At 39.9% G+C, this 25,502-nt stretch overlaps 1 protein-coding gene across 1 annotated transcript in view; it reads left to right on the top strand.

Moving 5' to 3' along the window:
• Positions 1–2,325: 2,325 nt before the first annotated feature.
• CFAP58 (cilia and flagella associated protein 58) overlaps positions 2,326–25,502 on the top strand; it is a 109,826-nt gene continuing 86,649 nt past the window's right edge. Inside the window, exons 1-6 of the mRNA XM_060767014.2 lie at positions 2,326–2,422; positions 8,138–8,419; positions 16,004–16,152; positions 17,636–17,792; positions 20,683–20,877; positions 23,498–23,635. Of these exons, the coding sequence (XP_060622997.2) occupies positions 2,414–2,422; positions 8,138–8,419; positions 16,004–16,152; positions 17,636–17,792; positions 20,683–20,877; positions 23,498–23,635 (930 nt within the window). The 5' untranslated portion in view covers positions 2,326–2,413. The remainder of the gene's footprint in view (positions 2,423–8,137; positions 8,420–16,003; positions 16,153–17,635; positions 17,793–20,682; positions 20,878–23,497; positions 23,636–25,502) is intronic.

The following is a 25,502-nucleotide window of genomic DNA, read 5'->3' as shown; positions in this document are numbered from 1 at the left end:
GGCCCCTCCCACACAGCTGTATAAAACCTACACTGAACTAGATTATATGGCAGTGTGGAGTCAGATAACCCACTTCAAAGCAGATATCATGGGATGTTCTGCCTTGATATTTTGGGTTATATGACTGTGTGGAAGTCCCCACAGGCCCCATCTACACTGCCATGTAATCCAGATTATTAAAGCAGTTAGTCCACATTATCTGCTTTGAAGTGGATTATCTGAGGCCCCTTCCACACAGCTATAGAAAATCCACATTGAACTGGATTACATGGCAGTGGAAACTCAGGCCCCTTCCACACAGCTGAATAAAACCCCATATTATTGCCTTTGAACTGGGATATATGGCAGTATGGACTCCGATAACACAGTTCAAAGCAGATATTGTGGATTTTATATGGCTGTGTAGGGGCCTTCCAGACAGACTCTATATCCCAGGATCTGATCCCAGGTTTCTAAGATGGATTATATGAAGGCCCTTCCACACAGCACTATATCCCAGAATATCAAGGCAGAAAATCCCACATTATCAGAGTGTGGACTCATAACCCAGCTCAAAGCAGATATTGTGGGATTTTCTGCCTTGATATTCTGGGATATAGGGCTGTGTGGAAGGGCCCTGAGTCTGCACTGCCACATAAACTGGGATAAACATAAAACCTGGGATCAGATCCTAGGCTAAAGGGCCTGTTAGGAAGGACCTGTAGGAGAGGCCTAAGGGCCCTTTCACACAGCCATATAACCCAGAATATCAAGGCAGAAAATTTCACAATATCTGCTTTGAACTGGATTATAACCCAGAATATAAAGGCAGATAACCCACCATATCTGCTTTGAACTGGAGGCCCTTCCACACAGCCCTATATCCCAGAATATCAAGGCAGAAAATCCCACATTATCTGAGTGTGGACTCAGATAATCCAGTTCAAAGCAGATATTGTGGGATTTTCTGCCTTGATATTTTGGGATATGGGGCTGTGTGGAAGGATCCTATGTTAATATAATGCTATATGTTTCAAAGCAGAAAATGTGGGATTTTGTTCAGCTATGTGGAAGGGGCCTAAGAAGGCATCCACACTGTGGAATTAATGCAGTCTGACTCCACTTTACCATGGCTCAAGGCTGCAGAATGATGTGGATTTCACTTTGATGATTGTGGGATGTTCTGCCTTGATATTTTGGGTTATATGGCTGTGTGGAAGGCCCCTCAGGTCTCTTCTACACTGCCATGTAATCCAGATTATTAAAGCAGTTAGTCCACATTGTCTGCTTTGAACTGGATCATCTGAGACAGTAAATCCCACAATATCTGCTTTGAACTGGGTTATCTCCCACCCTCCAGTTTGCCCATGAGCCCCAATCATGGCGTAGTGCAGGTGTCCACAAACATTTTAAACAGAGGGCCAGGTCACAGTCCCTCAAACTGTTGGAGGGCCAGATTATAATTTGAAAAAAATGAATGAATTCCTATGCACACTCACATATTCCTTTTGGACTGCAAAAATCACTTAAAAACAATACAATAATTAAAATGAAGAACAATTTTACCAAATATAAACTTATTAGTATTTCAATGGGAAGTGTGGGCCTGCTTTTGGCTGATGAGATAGGATTGTTGTTGTTGTTGTTGTGTGCTTTCAAGTTGTTTCAGACTTAGGTTGACGCTGAGCGAGGGCCAGGTAAATGACATTGGAGGGCCACATCCGGCCCCCGGGCCTTAGTTTGAGGACCCCTGGCGTAGTGGGTTAAACCCCTGTGCCGGCAGGACTGAAGACTGACAGGTCACAGGTTCAAATCCGGGGAGAGGCGGATGAGCTCCCTCTATCAGCTCCAGCTCCTCATGCGGGGACATGAGAGATGCTTTCCACAAGGATGATAAAACATCATATCATCCAGGCGTCCCCTGGGCAACATCCTTGCAGATGGCCAATTCTCTCACACCAGAAGCGACTTGCAGTTTCTCAGGTCGCTCCTGACATGACAAAAAAAAAAGTTTGCCCATGCAAACTTTGACCAATGCTTTGGTCTACACTAGGCATGGGCAAACTGGAGGGACGAAGTTTGCCCATGCCCGGTCTACACTAGAAATACTGCAGCTGGACGCCACATTGACTCTAACCCCAAAGGGAATCAGGCTTCACGTGAGGAAGGCTTAAAGAGAGGCCCAAGGACCCCCACAGGAGAGTTTGGAAGCCTTCCTTCCTTCCCTGGCTTGGCTCTGCGCTGGTGGTTGGTTTCTACGCGAGGCGAGGCTCCCGCGCCACCTACAGGCCGCAGTAAGGAAGGAAGGGCCGGGCGGCGGTTGCTAGGAGACGCGTACACAGCAGTAGCCGCAGCAGCAGCCGAGGCCGAGGCCGAGCGAGGAGGAAAAGCCTTTCGGGGAGGGGGGGCCTTGCGCCCCGCCCCCGCCCCAAAAATGGCTGAGGTGAGCCCCCTTTCCCGCCTCTCCCTCTCCACCTGCCCCCTCAACCTGAGCCAGGTCCTCCATTCCTTTGCGTCCCAGCAGTTTCCCCATCACAGTGCTTTCCATTCTCACCTCTATTGTCCAATACAGACTCATCTCTTGTCTTCCAATACAATATATCCCCCCTTCCTAGATCTAACGTAGTTGCTATGGTGACTCTACATGCCTTTGTGGTCCCATCTACACTGGAGAATGGATGGAGTTTGACACCACTTGGAAGTTTCCCTGGGAATCATGTAATTTCCCCAATGTCTTTAGCCTCCTCTGCCACAGTGTTGGTGCCTCGCAAAACTACAAATCCCAGCATCCCGTAGCATTGCTTCCACACTAATTCCACTGTGCATTACTTCCAATCGATGTTGAAGAAATGTGAGCAATGATTTAGGAAGAACAAGATACACATTGTGTTGTCGAAGGCTTTCATGGTCAGAGTTGCTGTTAGTTTTCTGGGCTGTATGACCATGTTCCAGAAGCATTCTCTCCTGACGTTTCACCCACATCTATGGCAGGCATTGTCAGAGGTTGTGAGGTCTGTTGGAAACAAGGCGAGTGCGGTTTATAAATCTGTGGAATGTCCAGGGTAGGAGGAAGAACTCTTGTCTATTTGAGGCAAGTGTGAATGCTGCAATTGAGCGCCTTGATTAGCATTGAATAGCCTTGCAGCTTCAAAGTCTGTTGGGCCTGGGGTCTTCCCAAAAAGAAAAGAAGAGCACTAGGCAAGGTATTTCCCATTTTTCTTTTTTGCAATACTGGCCACTGCCTCCTTGGAATTAAAGACAGTCTGAACACTTTCATTTTGTCAAATGTAGCAGTTTGAAAGAGCAAAAGCTTGGATTATGGCAACCAGACTGATTGATAACAGGCAAATAGAGGGAGAAGACATGGAGACCGTGACAGACTTCGCATTTCTAGGTGCAAAGATTACTGCAGACGCAGACTGCAGCCAGGAAATCAGAAGACACTTACTTCTTGGGAGGAGAGCAATGACCAATCTTGATAAAATAGTGAAGAGTAGAGACATCACATTGGCAAAAAAGATCAGCATAGTTAAAGCAATGGTATTCCCCATAGTCACCTATGGATGTGAGAGCTGGACCATAAGGAAGGCTGAGCGAAGGAAGATAGGCGCTTTTGAACTGTGGTGTTGGAGGAAAATTCTGAGAGTGCCTTGGACCGCAAGAAGATCAAACTAGTCGATACTTCAGGAAATAAAGCCCGACTTCTCACTGGAGGGAAGGATATTAGAGGCAAAGATGAAGTACTTTGGCCACATAATGAGAAGAAAGGAAATCTTAGAGATGCTAGGGAAAATGGGCAAGATGGATAGATGGTATCCTTGACTCTGGTTTGACTCTGAAGGAGCTGGGTGTGGTGACAGCTGACAGGGAGCTCTGCCGTGGGCTGGTCCATGAGGTCACGAAGAGTCGGAAGTGACTGAATGAATGAACAACAAACAAGCAATTTGAAAACATTTTGTCAAATGTTAGCCCTTAGAAAACATTCAAATGTAAGTAGATCAATAGGTACAGCATTGGTGGGAAGGTAACGGCGCTCCATGTAGTCATACCGTTCATATGAATGCTGACTCTTCAGCATACAAATGGAGATGAGCACCACCCCCCAGAGTCAGATTCGACTAGACTTAATGTCAAGAGAAAACCTTTACCTTTACCTTTTACCTTTACCTTAACAAATTAATATTGTGGTTTAACTTTCACTTTCTCCTTTTGAATTGCCATGTTGGGCCCTTTGTATGTGCTGGAGTTTGGTTTCAGAATCCCATTATCCGTGGATGCTCAAATCCCATGATATACAATGGTGTAATAAAGTGGTGCCCCCATGTCAAAATGACCAAATCAAGGATTATATTTTGAAATTATAACTGTCTTAGAATCTTTTATTTTAAGTGCAGACATTAGTCAAATTAAGAACATGAGGCAAAGATTGAAAACGGTTGTATCCTCGCGGCTCCCATGCAACTTGACAGCACAAGAGCAGCTTTTCTCAAAACAATATGAAAATGTACAAAGTTGATAGTTTAAAAGGATTCATAACTGCAATTGTTGCCAAAGGTCTTGGGAATGATAAAAACCCAGGAAACTAACAAGTGCCTGTTTATTTTGGTTTATTTAAGTGTAGCAGGATTAGCTTGGTTACAAGGTCTTCAGTTATTTTAAATGAAGTTACTTTTCTGCTTCCTTGGTTTTCTTTCTTTTTTTTCCCTTCCTCTCTCCTAATGCCTTCATTCATTCTAGTTTTCTTTTTTCTCTTCCTTCCCCCTGCCATTTTTTTTTACAGTTAAAGAAAATGTTAGAAGTGCTCACGCCTGTTTTTGTGAAAGGCTTGAAAACTGATTCCAAAGAGTCCAGATCATGACTGAATTGTGCTCAGCCATACAAAACAATATGGGGTGCCGGATCAGAAAGAGAAAAAGCACCCCCTCATCCAGCCCTAATGCTAGGACAACATCTTTTGAACTGATGAACCTAAGCTAATCCAACGAAACCTACTCACTTTCTCTCTTTGTCCCTTCCTATAATATTCTCACTGTTTCTGATTCTCTTAAGTTCCCAAGGGGAGAAACAAAAAGACAGAGCAGAAGGCAAGGGAGAGCAGCAATTGGAGACTTAAGAACTTAAAGGTGTTTCTTACGTCTCCAATTTATTTATTATTTACAATATTTATACCCCACCATTCTCACCCCAAAGGGAACTCAGAGCAGCTTACAGAGCACACACATACGGCAAACATTAAATGCTGATTATACACTTAACAAGGACAACAAACACAAATAGAGGTAAAGGCAGTTGTTCCCATCTAATTTCCAGCATCTTGGAGGCTGTGCTTGACTCCGGCCATGGGGAGGGGGGGCACCATTGCTCCATCTTCCATGCCAAGAAGCTTTCCTCCAATTGATATCCTTACCTCCCTACTAAAAGTGATACGTATTTGTTCACATTGAACTGCTAGCCTTTTGATCAGCAGGATTTTTCTGCAGCACAATGGTTTAGCCTGGCTCCTTTCATTCTTCTGCGCTGTCCCATACCCAATATTATAATTTCAAATGGTTTTCAGCACCCACCAGATTCCAAGATGTGTAATACATGTTTTTATATAGCATCTGAGTCAGGCTATTCCACAAGAGCTTTGTGCTGATTGAGAAGTCTTTGAATAATATCACTGTTCATCACTCTTCAAAACAACGATGAAGGCATTGATCAAATGTGGAATTAGTAGAGTATTGTTAAAAGAAGAAATGCCATTACAGTCACTTTTGAAAATAGTAGATTAATAAGTGGTAATATATGGCAAATCTGTAGCTTTTTAAAATATCTAAAATCTTGCTTGTGTGTTTTATTTTGTTTCTTGAAAAAAAGTATTTTATAAAGGATATTTTGCAAGAGCCCACCCTTCATTAAAATACACTAATAATACATTGAATAACTAACAGTGTTACTCTGACAAATTTCAGAGTCTATTAATGTTTTCATTATTTCACTCTATCTCTGTCTCTTAATTTTTGTAGTTTTCTTGTGGGTTCCTAGTTTTCCTGAAGGGGAATCTTTAGGGGAGCCCCTATTCTTGTATCTTCTAATATATCTGTCCTTTTCATGTTGTTGCAAACAGGTTTCTTATTATTTCATATAGCTTCCTTATGGTTTTGTCCTTTAATTGGCATGTTCTAGATGTGTTTCTAGATACACTGGGCAAACCCGGGGACAATAAAGTAAGCTGTATTGGCTGAATAAACAGAGCCTTGCTACTATGCTTAGTCCACAAAACATATTTACATCACTGTAACTTTACTCATATTTTTCTGTAGCAATTTATCATGAGTTGAGAACACCGTTATAAAAATAAGCATTATGAATAGCAGTAATTTTATAGTGAGATATAAACTATATTGTGGGTCATAAACTCAGAGGTGATCATACAGGTTCTCATTCAATGGTAGCATACATTTTCTTTACCTAGAAATGTATTTGTTAAATGAGGAAACCATGTTTTTTAACAACTTGGAGGAAATTGAGCTGATGATTAGTGATCAGTATGGCTTATTAAAAGCCATTCAATCCTTTAGTTCTGCCAAACTTTTTTTTAAAAAAAGTAATTGTTTTGGATGATAAAACTAATTATACTTAAAATAGATTGCTACTATGTTACAGTTTAAGAATTTTTTGAAAATATTGCAGGAGAAGTTTGCACATTGGAAAGGTATCCACTATTAGACTGGTTTTTAGAGTATGTACACAGTGTCCTCTGGATATGTTTTCCCTATATTCTAGTCACATACCCTTTCAGAAGATCATGTACCTACTCCAAACTGGTTCATAGAACAATTATATTTTATAATTAAATAATAATAGCTTACACAAGTACACATGTGGTAGAGATGTCAGATATAGGTTTGTGCATTATGATAATTAAGAATGATTGAATGTTTTGAAGATGTCCATTTAAGATCCTAATTTATACTTGCCAATATTAATAAGTGAAAAATATTTGCTCACATATATACTTACCTGAATATATTCCATAAGAAGTCTGAAGATGCATAGTTAATGAGATATTTCTGGTTATATGGAATTACCAGTACTGGCTTCTGAGTCTTTTGTACACCATATAATCATATGGTTGATTTTAAGGTTTTTTTTTCCTGCACTGTCAATTGAGGAAATTTACAAATTTTTAGGCTTTTATGAAAATATTACTAGACTTCCAGAAGAAGCCCAGAGATGTTTTCCCTAAACATCTGTTGAAATGGTCATGCCAAGATGTTAAAGACTGTCCAACCTTATTTGTTAGCCTTTAAAACTATGTCCCATTTGTTTAACTAGAGTTTCCTACCATGGAATTATTTATAGAAAATACTCCTATAAATGAGCTCCTTGAGGAAAAAAAAAACCTTAAGAATTTAAGCCTGCAAGCAAATATATTATTTGCAGGAAATGCTATTTTATATGCAAATTAACCATTTTGGAATTTTACACAGAACAAATCTCCCTTTCTGGATAGAAAACAGCATTTTCTGTGCAAGAATTAATATCTCTGCATTGAAATATTATTGTCTATACAGGAAATGCTATTTTTATACACAAAACCCCACGTCTCAGCAGTTCAATCTAATTTATTTCAGGGTCTCTCAACACTCCAAAACACAATTTTCAAACTTTAAATTTTTTTGAATATTGTTTACAACTGTACTCTAAGGACTACAAATTTCAAGGTGCTGGTAGTTTTGAAGTCTAGGGTGTTAGTAATGCTTTTGCCTTTATTTCAAAGTAATCATTCTTGTGAGGAAGAATAATTAACTTTAGAAAGGTGCCTTCAAAAATACACATTCTGGTTAATAAAAGCTTGTTGGTTGTGATATACACATTGGGACTGGTGATATAAAAATTGTGATTCTGTTTAGCAATTGGATATTTGTCTTATTCATAAGGCTTTATGACTGATGTTATATTCAAGAGAATCTGTTAGTCTAAAAGGACAGTGCTTTTCATGTCAAATGGGATTTAAGTGTCATATGGTAGGGGCAGAGTTGTACCATCATAGAAGTTTTAATCAAAGATGGTTACCTGGGAGCTATTGTGCCGATATCTTGGTATAAGTCATTACCTTTGTCAAGATGCCGTTGGTGACTGTCTGATAAAGTATCCCTTTCCTTTTATCCAGGAAAGGTATGACAAGCCTGCAATAGAAGAAAATGTCTTTGAAGCCTTGGAAAAAGACTTCCAAGAAGTCATCAATGAGCTTACAGGAGATCAAAGCTTGGAAAAATTCCGTATAGAATATGAGAAGCTTCATGCAGTACTGAAAAAGTCCTATGAGAATGAAAAGCGTCTTATGGCAAAATGCAGGGAATTGAATGCAGAAATTGTGGTGAATTCAGCTAAAGTGGCCACTGCTCTGAAGCTTTCCCAGGATGATCAGACAACCATCGCATCACTGAAAAGGGTAAATGGAGGAAAACATGTCTCTTGAAAAGAAAATGTATAACTGAGAATATAATAAATGTAGGGGATCTATCTAATACCTTCACTGATATTAGAAGTTAGGATTATCTTTATGCCAAATATGCAGCCCCATATGTAAGAAGGAAATAGCACCTCCATACTAGATGGGTCGTATTGGAAAATGCATCTGAATCTCTGGTAGTGAACATTCTCATTGTGATGTGGAACTTGTAATTCATATTACATCTGTTTCCATCATTACATCTGCATTTCAATTCTTCGGGAATAACTTCACTGGCTCCAGTGCAAGCTTGAAGAACCTCACATCTTCCATAATGGCACAGTGTTGTTCTTTTACTGATATATCATTCCTTGATGCCTAATATGTTGCTGTTTGAGGCTGATGGTGACAGCCTCGCAAGACAAGAAGCCCAACTTTTATATCTAGTCCAGTTATTTTTATATTTGAGACAAGGAATTCAACAAATGCCTCTTTCCCTTTATAGCAATAAAATATATTAGTTAATAGTGTAATGCCATTGGGTGCCATACATACCAGATATTTGGTTATGCCTTTAAAAAGCTCTTTGGGCATAGATATCCTAGTTGTTCAGAGGCTGGTATCAACACCAAATGGAATGAATATAGGTCGGGGAAAGAATAATGGAAAATTAAAGTACCAAGATAGGGTGAACCTGCTCTCATCCTTAAACCTGTTGTCAGGCTAGCATGAGTTGGCTTTGGAAGGGGTGGCTAGTTCTCCCCTTTTTCCTGCTCCCATTTAGGATTACCTAGATATCACTGATTGTTTAATTTGGACAGTGAAATGCCCTTGAAATTTTGTGACAAAGCTAGAAGATGAGCTCTGAATGTTTCAGATAATTATTGTTGTCATTATCATCACCATGATGATGCTCATGTAATAAGAGGCATTGTGAACCATGGTGGTGTTTGAATCCCATTGTCTAAATGAAACAAACAAATAGCTAATGATAATGTAGTAAACATTAAGTTCCCATCTTCCACTAAAGCCAGCAAACAAAAGTTATAATCAACAGAAAACAGGAGGAGATTATTGGGAAGATTGAATAAAATAAAAATGAGGTGATAACTGAAGGTGTATACAACCAGTATTAGATTTAATCTGCTGGAACTTCAAATCTTACCTATCATACTGGAGAAGTCCATGTCCTGTGTATCATTTGACCACAGCTCAGATGGTTGTACGGCATAGCGTAGGGCCCTTCTATATATCTAATTTACTTTTAGCTGCTTTGAGTCTCTTTTAAGAGAGAACAAAGTGACATATAAATAAATAAATGAATAAATAATAGTAATACTAGTAATAATAGTTGGACATTGTTCATCTGCCACATAACTTGGGTTAGAGAGGTAATCTCATGTTATATATGGGTATCTGCTTATAGAGGCTTTAGATCTCACATATGTTGTCTTATTATTTTTGCTTCACAGAAATGATGTTTTGAAATTCCTTAACTGTTTGATAATCGTTCTTATGGGTCTGTAAGTGAGGCATATTATGGAACTGAATCACCACATAATAAATGAACTCACGAAAGACATAGCAGAATTACTGTTGAAATATTTTAACTTATTCCATTTTTTTTCTAAAAAATATTTTAAATGAGGTCAGTTTTTTCTGTGGTGGCCCCCCGACTCTGGAACACCCTCCCCAAAGATCTTAGACAGGCCCCTACATTGGCAGTCTTTAGAAAGAACGTGAAGACCTGGCTGTTCCGATGTGCCTTTCCAGAATAGGAATCTCCAATAACAAGTCCCAGAAGCACTTTATTAGAACTATGATCACTGCACACTGCACTTACCCTATCATCCTTACATATCACCTGTCACATCAGCACTTTTAACCTTGTACCCATTACTCTGGCCCGGCCCAGTTTTATAGTGTCTTGATGTATTGTTTATTGCTTGTTGTTTAATATTGCTTTAACTGTTTTTAATTTGCTTTAGGTGTTGTATTGTTATGTTGTGTTTTGAGGCCTTGGCCTTTGTAAGCCGCATCGAGTCCTTTGGGAGATGCTAGCGGGGTACACATAAAGATAATAATAATAATAATAATAATAATAACCAAATGAGAATTTTCAAAATGTGGGTCAATTGCACTGTAGCAGTATTTGGTAAAGTAGTGGTGTAGTTACTTTACTATGTTCTTGTATCAAACTATAGAATTTGGGCATATGTATAGTGTGGTTTATTTACAGCAAATGTCCTGACAGTGAGTTGAAATATTGCATAGGAAATATGGCTGGAGTTGGAACTTAGGTATATGGTAAATAGTTGCATCTCCAGCAAAGGATCACCGCCTTGTCGGGGCGCTGGAGCTTGAGCACCTCAATGATGTCATGAGCGAAACCGTGAAGGGCCACCCAAGACGGGATGGTTGTGGCAGAGAGGTCAGACCAAGCGTGATCCCTGGGGAAGGCAATGGCAAACCACTCCGGTATCCTTGCCAAGAAAACTAAATGGACCAGTACAACCAGAGATATGTCAGTATGCCATTGGAAGATGGGACTCCCAGGTCGGAAGATGGCCAAAATGCTACTGGGGAGGAGCAGAGGATAAGTTCAACTAGCCCCAGATGTGATGACGCAGCTAGCTCAAAGCCGAAAGGAAGGCTAGCGGCCGACGGTACTGGAGGTGAACGACGAATCCGATGCTCTAAAGATCAACACACCATAGGAACCTGGAATGTAAGATCTATGAGCCAGGGCAAATTGAACGTTGTTATTGGTGAGATGTCAAGACTAAAGATAGACATTCTGGGGGTCAGCGAACTGAAATGGACTGGAATGGGCCACTTCACATCAGATGACCACCAGATCTACTACTGCGGACAAGAGGAACATCGAAGAAATGGAGTAGCCTTCATAATTAATAAGAAATTCGCTAAAGCGGTGCTTGGATACAACCCAAAAAATCACAGAATGATCTCAATTCGAGTGCAAGGAAAGCCTTTCAACATTACAGTGATCCAAATATATGCCCCAACCACAGCTGCTGAAGAAGCAGAAGTAGATCAGTTCTATGAGGATCTGCAGGACCTACTGGATAATACACCAAAAAGAGACATTATTTTCATTACAGGAGACTGGAATGCCAAGGTGGGAAGTCAAATGACAACTGGGATCACAGGCAAGCATGGTTTGGGAGAACAAAATGAAGCAGGACGCAGGCTGATAGAATTTTGCCAGGAAAACTCGCTGTGTATAACGAATACTCTCTTCCAACAACCTAAAAGACGGCTTTACACATGGACTTCACCAGATGGTCAACACCGAAATCAGATTGACTACATCCTTTGTAGCCAAAGGTGGCGGACATCCATCCAGTCGGTGAAAACAAGACCTGGGGCTGACTGTAGCTCAGATCACGAACTTCTTATTGCCCAATTTAGAATAAAACTAAAGAGATCAGGGAAAATACACAGACCAGTTAGATATGATCTCACTAACATTCCTAGCGAATATACAGTGGAAGTGAAGAACAGATTTGAAGGACTAGATTTAGTAAACAGAGTCCCAGAAGAACTATGGACAGAAGTCCGCGACATTGTTCAGGAGGCGGCAACAAAGTACGTCCCAAAGAATAAGAAAAACAAGAAGGCAAAATGGTTGTCTGCTGAGACACTGGAAGTAGCCCAAGAAAGGAGGAAAGCAAAAGGAAACAGGGATAAGGGGAGATATGCCCAGTTAAATGCGCAATTCCAGAGGTTAGCCAGAAGAGATAAGGAACTATTTTTAAATAAGCAATGCATGGAAGTGGAAGAAGACAACAGAATAGGAAGGACAAGAGACCTCTTCCAGAAAATTAGAAACATTGGAGGTAAATTTCAGGCAAAAATTGGTATGATAAGAAACAACGATGGCCGGGACCTAACAGAAGCTGAAGAGATCAAGAGAAGGTGGCAAGACTATACAGAAGATCTGTATAGGAAGGATAATAATATTGAGGATAGTTTTGACGGTGTGGTGAATGAATTAGAACCAGACATCCTGAGGAGTGAGGTTGAATGGGCCTTAAGAAGCATTGCTAACAACAAGGCAGCAGGAGACGACGGGATCCCAGCTGAACTGTTTAAAATCTTAAAAGATGATGCTGTCAAGGTGATGCATGCCATTTGCCAGCAAATATGGAAAACACAAGAATGGCTATCAGACTGGAAAAAATCAACTTATATTCTCATACCAAAAAAGGGAAATGCGAAAGACTGCTCAAACTTCCGTACAGTGGCCCTTATTTCTCATGCCAGTAAGGTAATGCTCAAGATCCTTCAAGGAAGAATCCAGCAATACATGGAGCGAGAGTTGCCAGATGTTCAAGCTGGGTTCAGAAAAGGCAGAGGAACGAGAGACCAGATTGCCAATATCCGCTGGATAATGGAGAAAGGCAGGGAGTTTCAGAAAAACATCTACTTCTGCTTCATTGACTATTCTAAAGCCTTTGACTGTGTGGATCATAATAAATTGTGGCAAGTTCTTAGTGGGATGGGCATCCCAAGCCACCTTGTCTCTCTCCTGAGGAATCTGTACAAGGACCAAGTAGCAACAGTCAGAACTGACCACGGAACAACAGACTGGTTCAAGATTGGGAAAGGCGTACGGCAAGGCTGCATCCTCTCACCCAACCTTTTTAACTTGTATGCAGAACACATCATGCGAGGTGCGGGGCTGGATGAATGCAAAGCTGGGGTGAAAATTGCTGGAAGAAACATTAACAACCTCAGATATGCAGATGACACCACCCTGATGGCCGAAAGCGAGGAGGAGCTGAGGAGCCTTCTAATCAAGGTGAAAGAAGAAAGCGCAAAAGCCGGGTTGCAGCTAAACGTCAAAAAAACCAAGATTATGGCAACAAGAATGATTGACAACTGGAAAATAGAAGGAGAAACCACGGAGGCCGTGACAGACTTTGTATTTCTAGGGGCAAAGATTACTGCAGATGCAGATTGTAGCCAGGAAATCAGAAGACGCTTACTTCTTGGGAGGAGAGCAATGTCCAGTCTCGATAAAATAGTGAAGAGTAGAGACATCAGACTGGCAACAAAGATCCGCCTAGTCAAAGCCATGGTATTCCCTGTAGTCACCTACGGATGTGAGAGCTGGACTTTAGGGAAGGCTGAGCGAAGGAAGATCGATGCTTTTGAGCTGTGGTGTTGGAGGAAAGTGCTGAGAGTGCCTTGGACTGCGAGAAGATCCAACCAGTCCATCCTCCAGGAAATAAAGCCCGACTGCTCACTGGAGGGAAAGATACTAGAGACAAAGTTGAAGTACTTTGGCCACATCATGAGGAGACAGGAAAGCCTAGAGAAGACAATTATGCTGGGGAAAGTGGAAGGCAAAAGGAAGAGGGGCCGACCAAGGGCAAGATGGATGGATGGCATCCTTGAAGTGACTGGACTGACCTTGAGGGAGCTGGGGGTGGTAACGGCCGACAGGGAGCTCTGGCGTGGGCTGGTCCATGAGGTCACGAAGAGTCGGAGACGACTGAACGAATGAACAACAACAAATAGTTGCATAGCCACTGTATGTCTAACTACACAGAGCTACTCAGGTAGTATTCACAGTATGGCAGTTTTATCATGTTAAAGTGGCTATGAAGTTAGCAAAAGTATAGGCTAACTAGATATTTAATCAAGGACATATCACAAGTTTAAGTGTTCAGAGCTTTTGTAATTATCGAACATGTTTTGCCATCTTTGTTTAGTACCTCTAATTAATCACTTGTGGATTGGTTTTAAATAACATGTATGGTGCTAATAATCCTTTGTCCTTTTATGTTTTAAAAAAAGCAGCCTAATGGTGTTTTTTTTTTTTTTAAAAAAAAATCTGAAATGGAACAAACAACAGGACACTTTAATAACATTGTGCATTGTCACGCTCTAGCCAAAGTCAGTGACAAAAACAGAATGCCATTTGGGTATTAATATGTTGTCCTTCATCTGAATGTACAGATTCCATTAACTGTGTCAATGAGAAAGGGAGCTCTTTGGAGCTGAGCTAAGCAATCATTGTGTACAAAGTATTCCAGTGGTGCCATTAGGATGTCTTTGGGAATAAACATCCAAGCAGTATTGTAATTTTGAGGCTAACTGATTTGACCCTTTGATTAGGCAGATGAAAAGACTTACAATAATCTTTGTCAATGTATTTCAACATCATTTCATTAGGTTGCCAAATTTAAAAAGAAAGGGGATTCTTTGGAACTGCTTTATGGAACATGTTGGTATAGCTTGCTTTAGAACTATAGTGTTCAAGGATATTCCGTTATTTCCGATTTCTTTGAAATAGCTTATTAATTATCTATTTTTCTGAGCAATGCTGATCCTTAATACAAGTGATAAATGTTACTTAAAATCAAATTCTGAATCTCACTCTCTATAGTGAAATATGAATATTGCTACCACTATTATTAGTCTGGATACATTTGCATGCAAAGCCAGGGCTCCCCACCACCTGTAGTTCAAGGCTGGCTAGCAGACTGGCTAGCAGGATATTAGTGGTTACGTGTTATAAAGTTGATTCAGCCAGCATGCCATGATAATATATCTCTGTATTACGTTAGTGACCAGGTAGTTCAGCAGAAAGGTATGCATTTGCCCGAAATTGCCGACCCCTCAATTAACAATTTTCACCTGTCAACGTGGAGAGCCGTGTAATTATGGTTCTCTCAAAGGGAATGATAATGTCAAGATCACAAGATTGTCAGACTCATCTGGAGTGGTGGTGATTCTGCTCACCCACTTAGTGAGAGCATAATTGCCCTTCTTTCAGCCACTACATGAGGCAAACCTTTGCTATGCTCTCCTCTGGCTCCATCCCTTCTGAAGGGCTTCTCCCTGCTCAGGAAATCCTTATTTGGAGCTCTTAAAAGGCTGTTGGCTTATTATCCTTATAAGGGCTATCTAAGAATAGACAAGAAAGAATAAAAGAGGGCCAGTGTGGTCTAGTGATTTTGCATTTTGGATTATGACTCTGGAGACCAGACTTTGAATTTCTATATCATGGAAACACACTCTCAGCCTCAGAGAAAGCTGAAAGCAAACTTTCTCTGAACAAATCTTACCAATAAAACCCTGTGAAAGCTTCACCAAGTTGGAAATGACTTGAAGGCATACAGCAACAAGAATTGAAGCATCAAAAATATCGTTAATTTGGGCAGATTTTCTAATAATTGAAGGGAGGAAATACCTGTTTCTTTCATGTCTAATCTCTTTTGAATGTAAATATCTTGTAGTCAGAACAATATCAATGCATCATTTAAAGAGTAAAGCAGATTATTATAAGGAAACTTTATAATATTATGTGGGAACTTGCTTTTCTGATGAACATTTTTCTTTTTGCTTTTCTGAGCAACACAACTTCCTCAGAAATGCTTTAGGGTCACCCTAAATCAGAGATGATTTGAAGGATCACAACAACAACAGTTAGGTGATTTAAGAGTAGGGCTGCTTGCTAACCAAACAGAAATGCCTACTGGGATAGAAGAATGATGAAATTATAGACCTAAGGAAAACTGATTAAAATCATGTATCTTCTCTCATTTATAGGAAATTGAAAAAGCCTGGAAAATGGTAGATGCAGCTTATGAGAAAGAGCAGAAAGCAAAGGAAACAATCTTGACTCTTAAAGAAGAAATCTTGAGCTTGACTAAATTAGTGGAGCAAGGATCTGGGTTATCACTGGGTCAAGAGCATAGGTGAGTGGGAACTGGATGGGTTTGTGAGAAATTGTTACTTCACCCTCATTTAAGATGTTTTAAAATAGATCTTAGAAAATATCATGTGCAATAAAATCTCTCTTGGGTTAATGTCTAAACAGGTAGGTCTGGCCACTTTTAGAGTAGATGATACACATTGCAATCTATTTCACCAGTATATCTGAGGTGATGAACATCTTTGTAGGCTGTAGGTAGGTAGGGACTGTAGGTTAACATAATGCAATATCTCTTCCATGTACATTTTTTCCTTTTATAAAGAAGCTATACTAGAACTCACATACCAGTTTTGTTCATATAGAGCAGTGATTCTCAGCCTGTGGTCTGTGGACCACTAGTGGTCTGCAAGAATGAAAATATGGTCCACGGCCTCACCATTACTACACCATTACCTCGAAACCACGCAGCAACAAGAGCAACTGTTGTCGCGAAACCCTCTTATAGTGCCAAGGCAACAGAGATGTCAGGAGGGAGAAGCTTACTACCCACCAAAGATTACTATTACTACATCAGCTCTAGCTTATTAAATATGATTTTCTGTGGGTGAGCAGATGGCGACTACTGGACAGCATATGTTCTGCATCAGAAACTAGAGCTGATGTGGTCTATCCAATGCAATTTTCTGAATCAGCACTCCAAATAACCAAACTGAATCTAAAGTTGACCAAAAACTGATTCGTAACCCTTTTGATACTAATGTTGGAGAGCGCTCCCTGGTCAAAGCGGTCCGTGGTCATGTGGCCCCTGATCAAAAAAAGGTTGGGAATCACTGATATACAGAATTCTTCCTTGGATTCTGAACTGTAGTTTGTATACTGTATAATACCCCTATGCCATAGGTTACTTGTGCAAGTCTACTAAATTGAAAGGGACTTGACTTAAGGTACCATGAGAAAGTAATAAAGAGACAATTATGTAGACAGATAGTAAAGTGTCTTATATTGAGTCTGATCCTTGGTCCTTCTCTTCAGTATTGTCAACCCAGGCTGCTCTCCAGAGTTTCAGGCAAAATTCTTTTCTAGTAATACCTGGAAATTTCTTATATTCTATGATAACTTTTCATTTACGTCTTAGCTAGACTTGGTCCCACTTTGTTTCTAAATTCTAAATTCCAACAAGACCAGATATATTTTGAGTGATATAGTGGTATATAATATGTTCAGTTAGCATACTTTAGAGCACAATGGTTAAAATTATAATAATTTTGGGGAATCTCAATTTAAATCAGAAACTGAATAAAAGAATAAAATATTCAAGGGTGTTATTTATACTATTAAGTGCATATATTTCTACCACAATGTGGGTGTTTTTTTTATAACTTCAATAGATATATTATTTAATTGAAAGTTTCTGCAGGCTAATAGAGGGAGTGACTTGCAAACCAGTTGTGTTTAACTGCTGTTTTCTATAAAGTGCTTCATGCTGAGAACACTGTTGACTGGGATCTTTTCTTCCTTTCTTTCAGCATGCGGGAATTGCTGAAGTTTAAAGAGGAAGTAACAAAAGAACGGGACCAATTGTTAGCAGAGGTTGTAAAGTTACGTGAAAATGTAGCCAATATGTCAGATCAGCAGCAAGAGGCAGAAAAGACAAAAGTTGAGACAGACTCCACTATTGCTCAGGTCTGTGAAACCCTCTAGATTGTTCTATTGCTTGCTCTTTCTGATAATCTCTAAACTGTCACTTGCTGTTGTTTCCAAACTTCCCCCCCATCCTTCTTATTGAGAGGTTGTTAATGACATGGCATCAACAAGAAAAACATAGGAGACTCCGGTGGCGCAATGGGTTAAACACTTGTGCCAGCAGGACTGCTGACCGAAAGGTTGGTGGTTTGAATCTGGAGAGCAGGGTGAGCTCCCATCTGTCAGCTCCAGCTTCCCATGTGGGGACATGAGAGAAGCCTCCCACAGGATGGTAAAACATCTGGGCGTACACTGGACAACATCCTTACAGACGTCCAATTCTCTCACACCATAAGCAACTTGCAATTTCTCAAGTCAATCTAACACAAAAAACAAAAACAGTTAATGTCTTCCATTGAGTTCTTCTTTTCTCTGTCTTACACAGTCACAAAGTAACATTGTGGATCTATATGTGTAGATGAATGGTTACTTCTTTAGGACCCTTCTCCACTTTGCATGCACCAGATTGTCTATTCTGCTTTGGATTTTTTAAAACTTTAATTCATTTCATTTCCATCTATCTATATATGTGATTCCATACTGTTTAGATTCCCACTGCTTCATTTTTACGCTTCTTCTCTCTCCGTCTCTCTCATCCTACCAATCCTACCAATTATTTTCACATGAGTGGTTTTCCATGAGCAGCTAAGTACTGCACTTGCTTGTGTATATAATGTAATCTCATGTGTAAATCGAAGGCAGGTTTGGGAGATAAAATTATGGGTTTTTATATGACCTTTTGGATCTATTGAGGGCCATTCTGCATAGAGGGGAAAGTGCTGGCACTGCCCCTGGTTGCCCACTGCCTCTGGATGCCACTGTTGCCATTTTCCTGCCCAGAAGCAGCATTGTGGCAAAGAGAGTACAGGGGTGAGTGAGTTTCTGCTTCTTTTAAATTATTCCAGTGTGAACTAAACTCTCACTTTTACCACTCAGAGAAGGGGATGTTTCCTTTTTAAATAAGAATTTGGGTGCAGTACTTACATTGACTTGTCCCAGGTTTTTTGGGACAATTTTTGAGTAAAGATTCTATACTTATACAGTATATGAAAATATGCGGTCATGGAGCAATTATTATGCTATCTGAAATGTGGGATTTAGCTGGGCTTTTTCGCAATGTGTCAGAAACTGTTACCTTAATTTTGCTCAGTGACTATAGCTGTTTTTTTTCTTTTATGGAAATTTGCCACAGACTGCCAGCCAAAAGCTTGTACACCAACACTGGATAACAGTTTTTACTAGCAATGGTTTAATGATTGCATGGTGGCCACTTCTGCCTAGCAGTTCCTATATCTACCATTTTGTCTCCATGTCTTTCTCACCCTCTGTTATTAAATTGGTCCCTTTTAAAGTTGGGATCATTATTTGAAATAAAGGCATATAGAAGCATCCCCATTTGAATAGTCAAAGTAAGACAACATGAGGCTGGTGTATAAACTGGGATTTCTGCTTCACCATTGTTCTCTCTGGTAGTCTTCTTGAGGGGGAATACTTAGCAAGGCAGAGATAGTAGGCAATGGAGAACTCCAGAATGATCCCCCTTGACTGGTAAAAAGATAAGCAGTATGTCTATTCCTTTTGATACTCATTCTAATTTATTGTAATTTAGAAAGGCTTTTTTGTGTGTCAGAAGCAACTTGAGAAACTGCAAGTTGCTTCTGATGTGAGAGAATTGGCCATTTGCAAGGACATTACCCAGGGGACGCCAGGATTTTTTGCCATCCTGTGGGAGGCTTCTCTCATGTCTCCGCATGAGAAGTTGGAGCTTTGTGGCCATTTTGTTTAAGTGTTTTCAAAGTACTCATGACCTCTCCCCAGATTTGTAAGACAAGTAATAGAATGTCTAGCTAACAGGAGTTAAACCCTTGGGATCCTGTCACTTATCCAGTCCTTGTTCACCAATCAGTCCCTTCCTGGATTGAGTATTTGAGTCTCAGAGTGACCCCTTACAGGTGGAGCTGCGTCTGTGTTGTTGTAGTGGACTTGCTATGGTTAGCATGACCAGTCTCCATAAAACTTAATAAAGAGATAGTGGAAAAACAAACAAGTGGAACTTTATTGAAACAATACATTAGCCCTTCAAATCTCAATCAATCACAACTCCCTAAAACCCACAATCAATTCTCCAATCCCTCTGACTATCCTATTTGTATACCATCTATTCCTTATCTTTCTCAAATGCAAGCCCCAACTCTTTTTCATTTTCCTTTGTCTCTATCAAATCCAAACCCTGTCTGGTCTGTTATAAAGACACATTTCTGTTTTTACAAGATTATTTTTACCCACAATCCTCTTCACAGCATATCCTGAGCTGTGATTGACTGCATTTAGCCAGGCTTGCCCGGCTCTTCCCTTCACAGGATGATTTTCAGCACTTTCAGCATAACTAGTGTTATTGTTCCTTCTCCATTCCTGGAACAGTACTGTTTTCTCCCATCACTTCTTTGCCTTCATTAAGCAAAACATATCAGATACAGTTCTTGAATGAGTCTAGACTTGTATTCTCTGTCAAGCGATTGTCACTTTCATGTCTGAAACCTTAACTTCACTTTTCTAACCCCTTCATTCCTCTCTTTGCTTGTAGGTCCTGAAGCCAGCATTGTGGCCTTTTATTCTATACTTTAAGAAAAATGTTTTAATCATAGGATTGATCTTATTTAATAATAAGTTTGATTAAAATCTTAATTGGTTGGTTAGAGGTGAATGCAACATATAAATGACTCCATGTAAACTAATATTGAAGTCATATATAGGTGAGTATATAGCTACCAATGCTCTGTCTCAGCAGACTGATGGAATATTGTTACTTTTTGCTTTGTGGCTAATGCAGCTCCAACAGGAAATCCAGATGCGTCAGAATGAAGCTTCCCGGGACTCTAGAAAGAAAGACAAAATGGAGAAGGAACTGAGACAGCTTCAGGCAGAATTGGACAACAAATTAACTGATATGAAGACAATGCAGCAGAATATGAATAAGACCAAAGAGGATCTCGCGAAACTTGAACAGCAGCTCAAAGAACAAAAGGTATTATTGTAGGTCCTTCAAGTAATTTGTCACAAGCCACTTCTCATTCTCGGGATGTCACGAGGAGCAATCCACAACTGATGGCTTCTGTTTGACTGGCAGAAGTCAACATTCCTTCCTGCTAAATCTGTTAGGACTCTTTGCCCCTTCTCTGTCAGTTTTAATTCTGCTGCCTATCTGTCTAGATGTAGCAACACTCTTTCTCTAGAAAATATAAAAATAAATAGATATTAGACAAGAAAAGTGGAAAACATTACTTGAAATGGAAGAATTAATACCTTTATTTAAGTGTCTGCGATGGCTGAGAATAAAACAAGATTCAACAGACAAGTTTACTGAACAACAGAAGAGCTTTGGTAATTGTACAGCAATCCTTCCTATAAGGTAAAGGTAAAATTTTTCCCCTGACATTTAAGTCCAGTCATGTATGACTCCTGGGGATTGGTTCTCATCTCCATTTCTAAGCTGAAGAGCCGGTGTTGTCTGTAGACACCTCCAAGGTCATGTGGCCTGCATGACTGCATGAAGCGCCGTTACCTTCCAGCTGGAGCAGTACCTATTGATCTACTCACATTTGCATTTGAACTGCTAAGTTGACAGAAGATATCAAGGGAGGGGGGAGAAAAGGGGGTGCATATATTATGCAAATTTAGACTAGGTTATTCCCACCAATCCCTGAATGATGCAGGTAGAAGACTGTGACTGTAGTTATTTTTGTAGAAGCCTTCAGCACAATCAATCATAAGTTCAGTGCACTCGCACATTTAAATGGAAAACTTGGTGACTTTGATGAAGATCATTCAGCCCGATGTAGCCTTTTTGATGGGTATGAGGATCAGCTTACACATTCTAGATGGTAGCTGAGAGCCATTTCTAATGTGGTTGTTTGTACTCTTGGAATGCTGCTAATTTGGCTGCACTTACGTGTTGTTTTGCTTCCAAAATGTTCTATGCATATTAATTTTATCAGAGAAGGATAGCTAAATACCCCAATTCCCCCCTGTATGTGAATGATAACTTCTTCCATTGAAGATATTTTAGGCAAAACAAAAAATAAAATAAAAGGTTTGTATGCTGCCTTCTTTATCTTTCTATCGTCAGGTGAAAATCAGCCCTTTAAAATAATTCAGTCTTCTAATGTGTTCTGTGTTTTATCAGTTGAGCTCCTAAGTGATTTGATTTTTCTCTCATAGAAACAAGTTTTATTCTGTATTTTAATGTTTTTCAAAATATTTCCAATTTAATTTAGAGTTTTTATTTTGAAAACTGTCCAGGGAATGTGAGTGAACAGCCATGTATATCTTGTAGTAATAACAGAGATTACAATTCCAATACTGTGTTTCTTATTTTTTTAACTGCAGATTGATTAGAGATGGAATAATTACCAATATCTTTATAGGTAGAAAACATATTTAAGAGCAACATGTTTGTTGTTCATTCGTTCAGTCGTCTCCGACTCTTCGTGACCTCATGGACCAGCCCACGCCAGAGCTCCCTGTCAGCAGTCACCACCCCCAGCTCCTTCAAGGTCAGTCCGGTCACTTCAAGGATGTCATCCATCCATCTTGCCCTTGGTCAGCCCCTCTTCCTTTTACCTTCTACTTTCCCCAGCATAATAGGCATTTGGCCTATTACATGTTGCTCTCCCTAGAGCAACATGTAATCAGGTCAAATGCCTATTAATGTATAGGATCTTGATTTCCACCTGGGTCAACCAGATACCTTTGGGTTAGCAGTGGTATGAGTTTTCCTCCTGCTTGAGGCCTTATCTGTCCATAAACATTTCTCCCTCTCTCCTCTGCTTTCACTAGCCTCCTGCCTCTTCTCCCTCACTTCACTCTGTCCCTCTCTTCCTCCCCTTCGCTCTTCGGAACTCACCTTGCTTGACTTTCTCCATCTTTATGGTCCTTAACTTCTGTAGAAAGTAGAACTGACAAATACCCAAGGACAAATGCCTTCATAAACACTGGACTCTGCAGGGTTCTTCCTTGAGATTCAAGCACACTGATAGGAGATTCCCTGTATTGCTTTCTCCAGGTTTGTGGGGGGGGGGGGGGGCACAATTTGCTATTCGAGTTGATGGGTTAGCTTTCTTTGCAAACCTCACAAACAGGATATAAAATTCAGTCCAAGTATGTTTTTCCTTCCTAAACATTTGTGTTCAGAAGCATGTTACAGGACATTGATAGCCTTGTATGCATACCCCTTTTCAGCCATCTCTATCAATAACCATCACCATACCTTGTGATAGTAAATTCTCCACTACTTTAGTCAAATATGCTGGGGAATAAACCCCAGAGCTTCCTTCCACTGAGCAATTACTTTGTGAATTTCTCAATATGAATGTAAACTTTGTTTACCAGAATTCATAGCACCTTTTAGTGCTCCTGATTAAAGCCACTTGACTCTCCTGCTAATTTGCAATGATTACAGGAAGCATTGCTGTGTATTGTAACTGTCAAATCACAAATAGAAATATAATTGAAATATGATGTTTATGTGATAATCAGAACGAAATGTGAAGAAAATGTGGTAAACCTTGAGAGGTTACTGAGTTTTCTGTGTAGGTTCAGTAGTCTGATTAAAAACAACTTAAATGATTTTTGTAACAATCCCATAGATCCAGAATGAAAGATTCCAGAAAGACCTAGATCAATGCCAAATTAAAAACGCCAAACTCCAGCAAGACAATGACCAGCACATTTTGGTGGTTGAGCAACTGTCACAGGAGAATCAACAGAAAACCCTGGAGCTAAGAGTAAGTTGAAAATGACATATAATACAATCTAAGTTCAGAAGCAGTATTGTGTATAATGATTGTTTTATATATAGAACTCTAGTGTTTCAAATGATTGAAATATATGGTACCCAGGCCTGTAGCCAGGATTTCAATTCGGGGGGGGGGGGGGGAGGCTGAGTTTGTTTCGGGGGGGGGGGGGGGGAGGCTGAGTCCGAGTGAAAGAGGGTCTACCCTAGCAAACCTTTTGTATCGTTACTCCAATACCCCCATGCATATGGGATATATTGAGTAGGATGATCAGATAATGATATGAATAAACATAACAGTTTAAATAATGCACTAGTAAGGCCTTTTCGCGAACCACCATGAGAATTTTGGGGGGGGGGGGCTGAAGCCCCCCAAGTCTCCCCCCCCCCCCGGCTACATGCCTGATGGTACCCATGGAAAGTGATAGGATCACTTTTTCATATGTAGTATTTTCCACACAAATAATGGATTCATCCAGTAAAAAACTCCTATTCTTTCTGTTCCCTAACTCTTTGTTGTTTTCCACTACCTTTGTGACATCCTTGATGTGCTTTCCTTTAAAAGGTAGGTCAATTTATCCTTGAGATGAAAGTCACTGTGTAAAGGTATTGCCATTGTTCGTCTGTTTCATTTAATCTCCTCTGTTCAAAAGCATATATTGAATTACATAATGGCTTATATTAAAGAAGAAGACTGGAAACCAATAGTTTATTGAGTTTAAGTGAAATAAAGCTCATTCTGTTAAATAGAGGAAATCATTTGCTGATGAGGTATTGCATTTCAAGTGCCTCTTTTGGTTAAAACAATGGAAATGATTTACTGGAGTTATATGAAAAGGTTTATCTGGATCTGATAAAGTGCTGTACAGAGGTTCAAGTTCTTGTGAAAATATGTTACCTTACTTGAGATCTACAAACAAATTAGTACAGAAAGTTAAAATATTAATTGTGGCATAAATTTTGGCAATAAAAGATAGGATTATTCGTGTATATTGTTATGCACATAGTCTGAAGTTAAATATTAAGTTTTAAAATAATTTTGTGCATGAAACAAAGTTTGTGTGCACTGAAGTATCATGAAACAAAGATTTTACTGCCTCATCCATGAGTGTTTTGGATTTTGCATTTCCGATTTTTAGATTAGGGATACTGAACCTGTGCTGCTAACTGGCTGAATCTCTCTCTTTTTATTCACTTATTTTGTTGTCTCATTCTGTCCCACCACCATCCCAGTATATCTTCCATCCAACTTAGGGTGGGAAGGGAAGCAATTCTCCTCTCAATAATTCAGGCTTTTCCAGGAATATATTTTATCTCTTTTATTTCCTTAAACACAAACACATATGTGCACAGATCATTATTTGGATCTTTGTCTGGTCATGGAAATCCTCTGTGTGACCTGGGCAAATCATACTCTCTTACCCAAATGGATTGTGGAACTGATCAGACTGTGCTTTAATTTAGCAAAGTACCTATAGGACCCATAACACACAATTGTCAGCAAACCTCTGTAAGACTGCTATGTGATCACAATTGTCAAATCACTACAAGCTGGACACTAAGAGCAATATGCTCACTTTGGACAGGCTCTCCATTCTTCACTCATTTATCTTGGTAAGCTCTACATTCAGCCATTTGTGTGAGGTTCAAAGATGACAAAAAAAAGAGAGAACAGGTTGTTTACCTGTGATTGCAGTTCTTCAAGTGATCATCTGTGCCTTCACATATACCTGTCCTACCATTCCCCTCCTTTCCAGTTCCCTGAGTATTAGAATCAGGCCTTGAAATGGAGGTAATGGTAGCTTGTATATGCAAGAAATAGGAAGGGGTTCTCACCAAGCTACTCAAGTGATATCTCT

Source organism: Anolis sagrei, chromosome 3, assembly GCF_037176765.1.
Source record: "Anolis sagrei isolate rAnoSag1 chromosome 3, rAnoSag1.mat, whole genome shotgun sequence".
Lineage (NCBI taxonomy): Eukaryota > Metazoa > Chordata > Lepidosauria > Squamata > Dactyloidae > Anolis > Anolis sagrei.
This window is presented reverse-complemented; position numbering and strand designations above follow the sequence as displayed.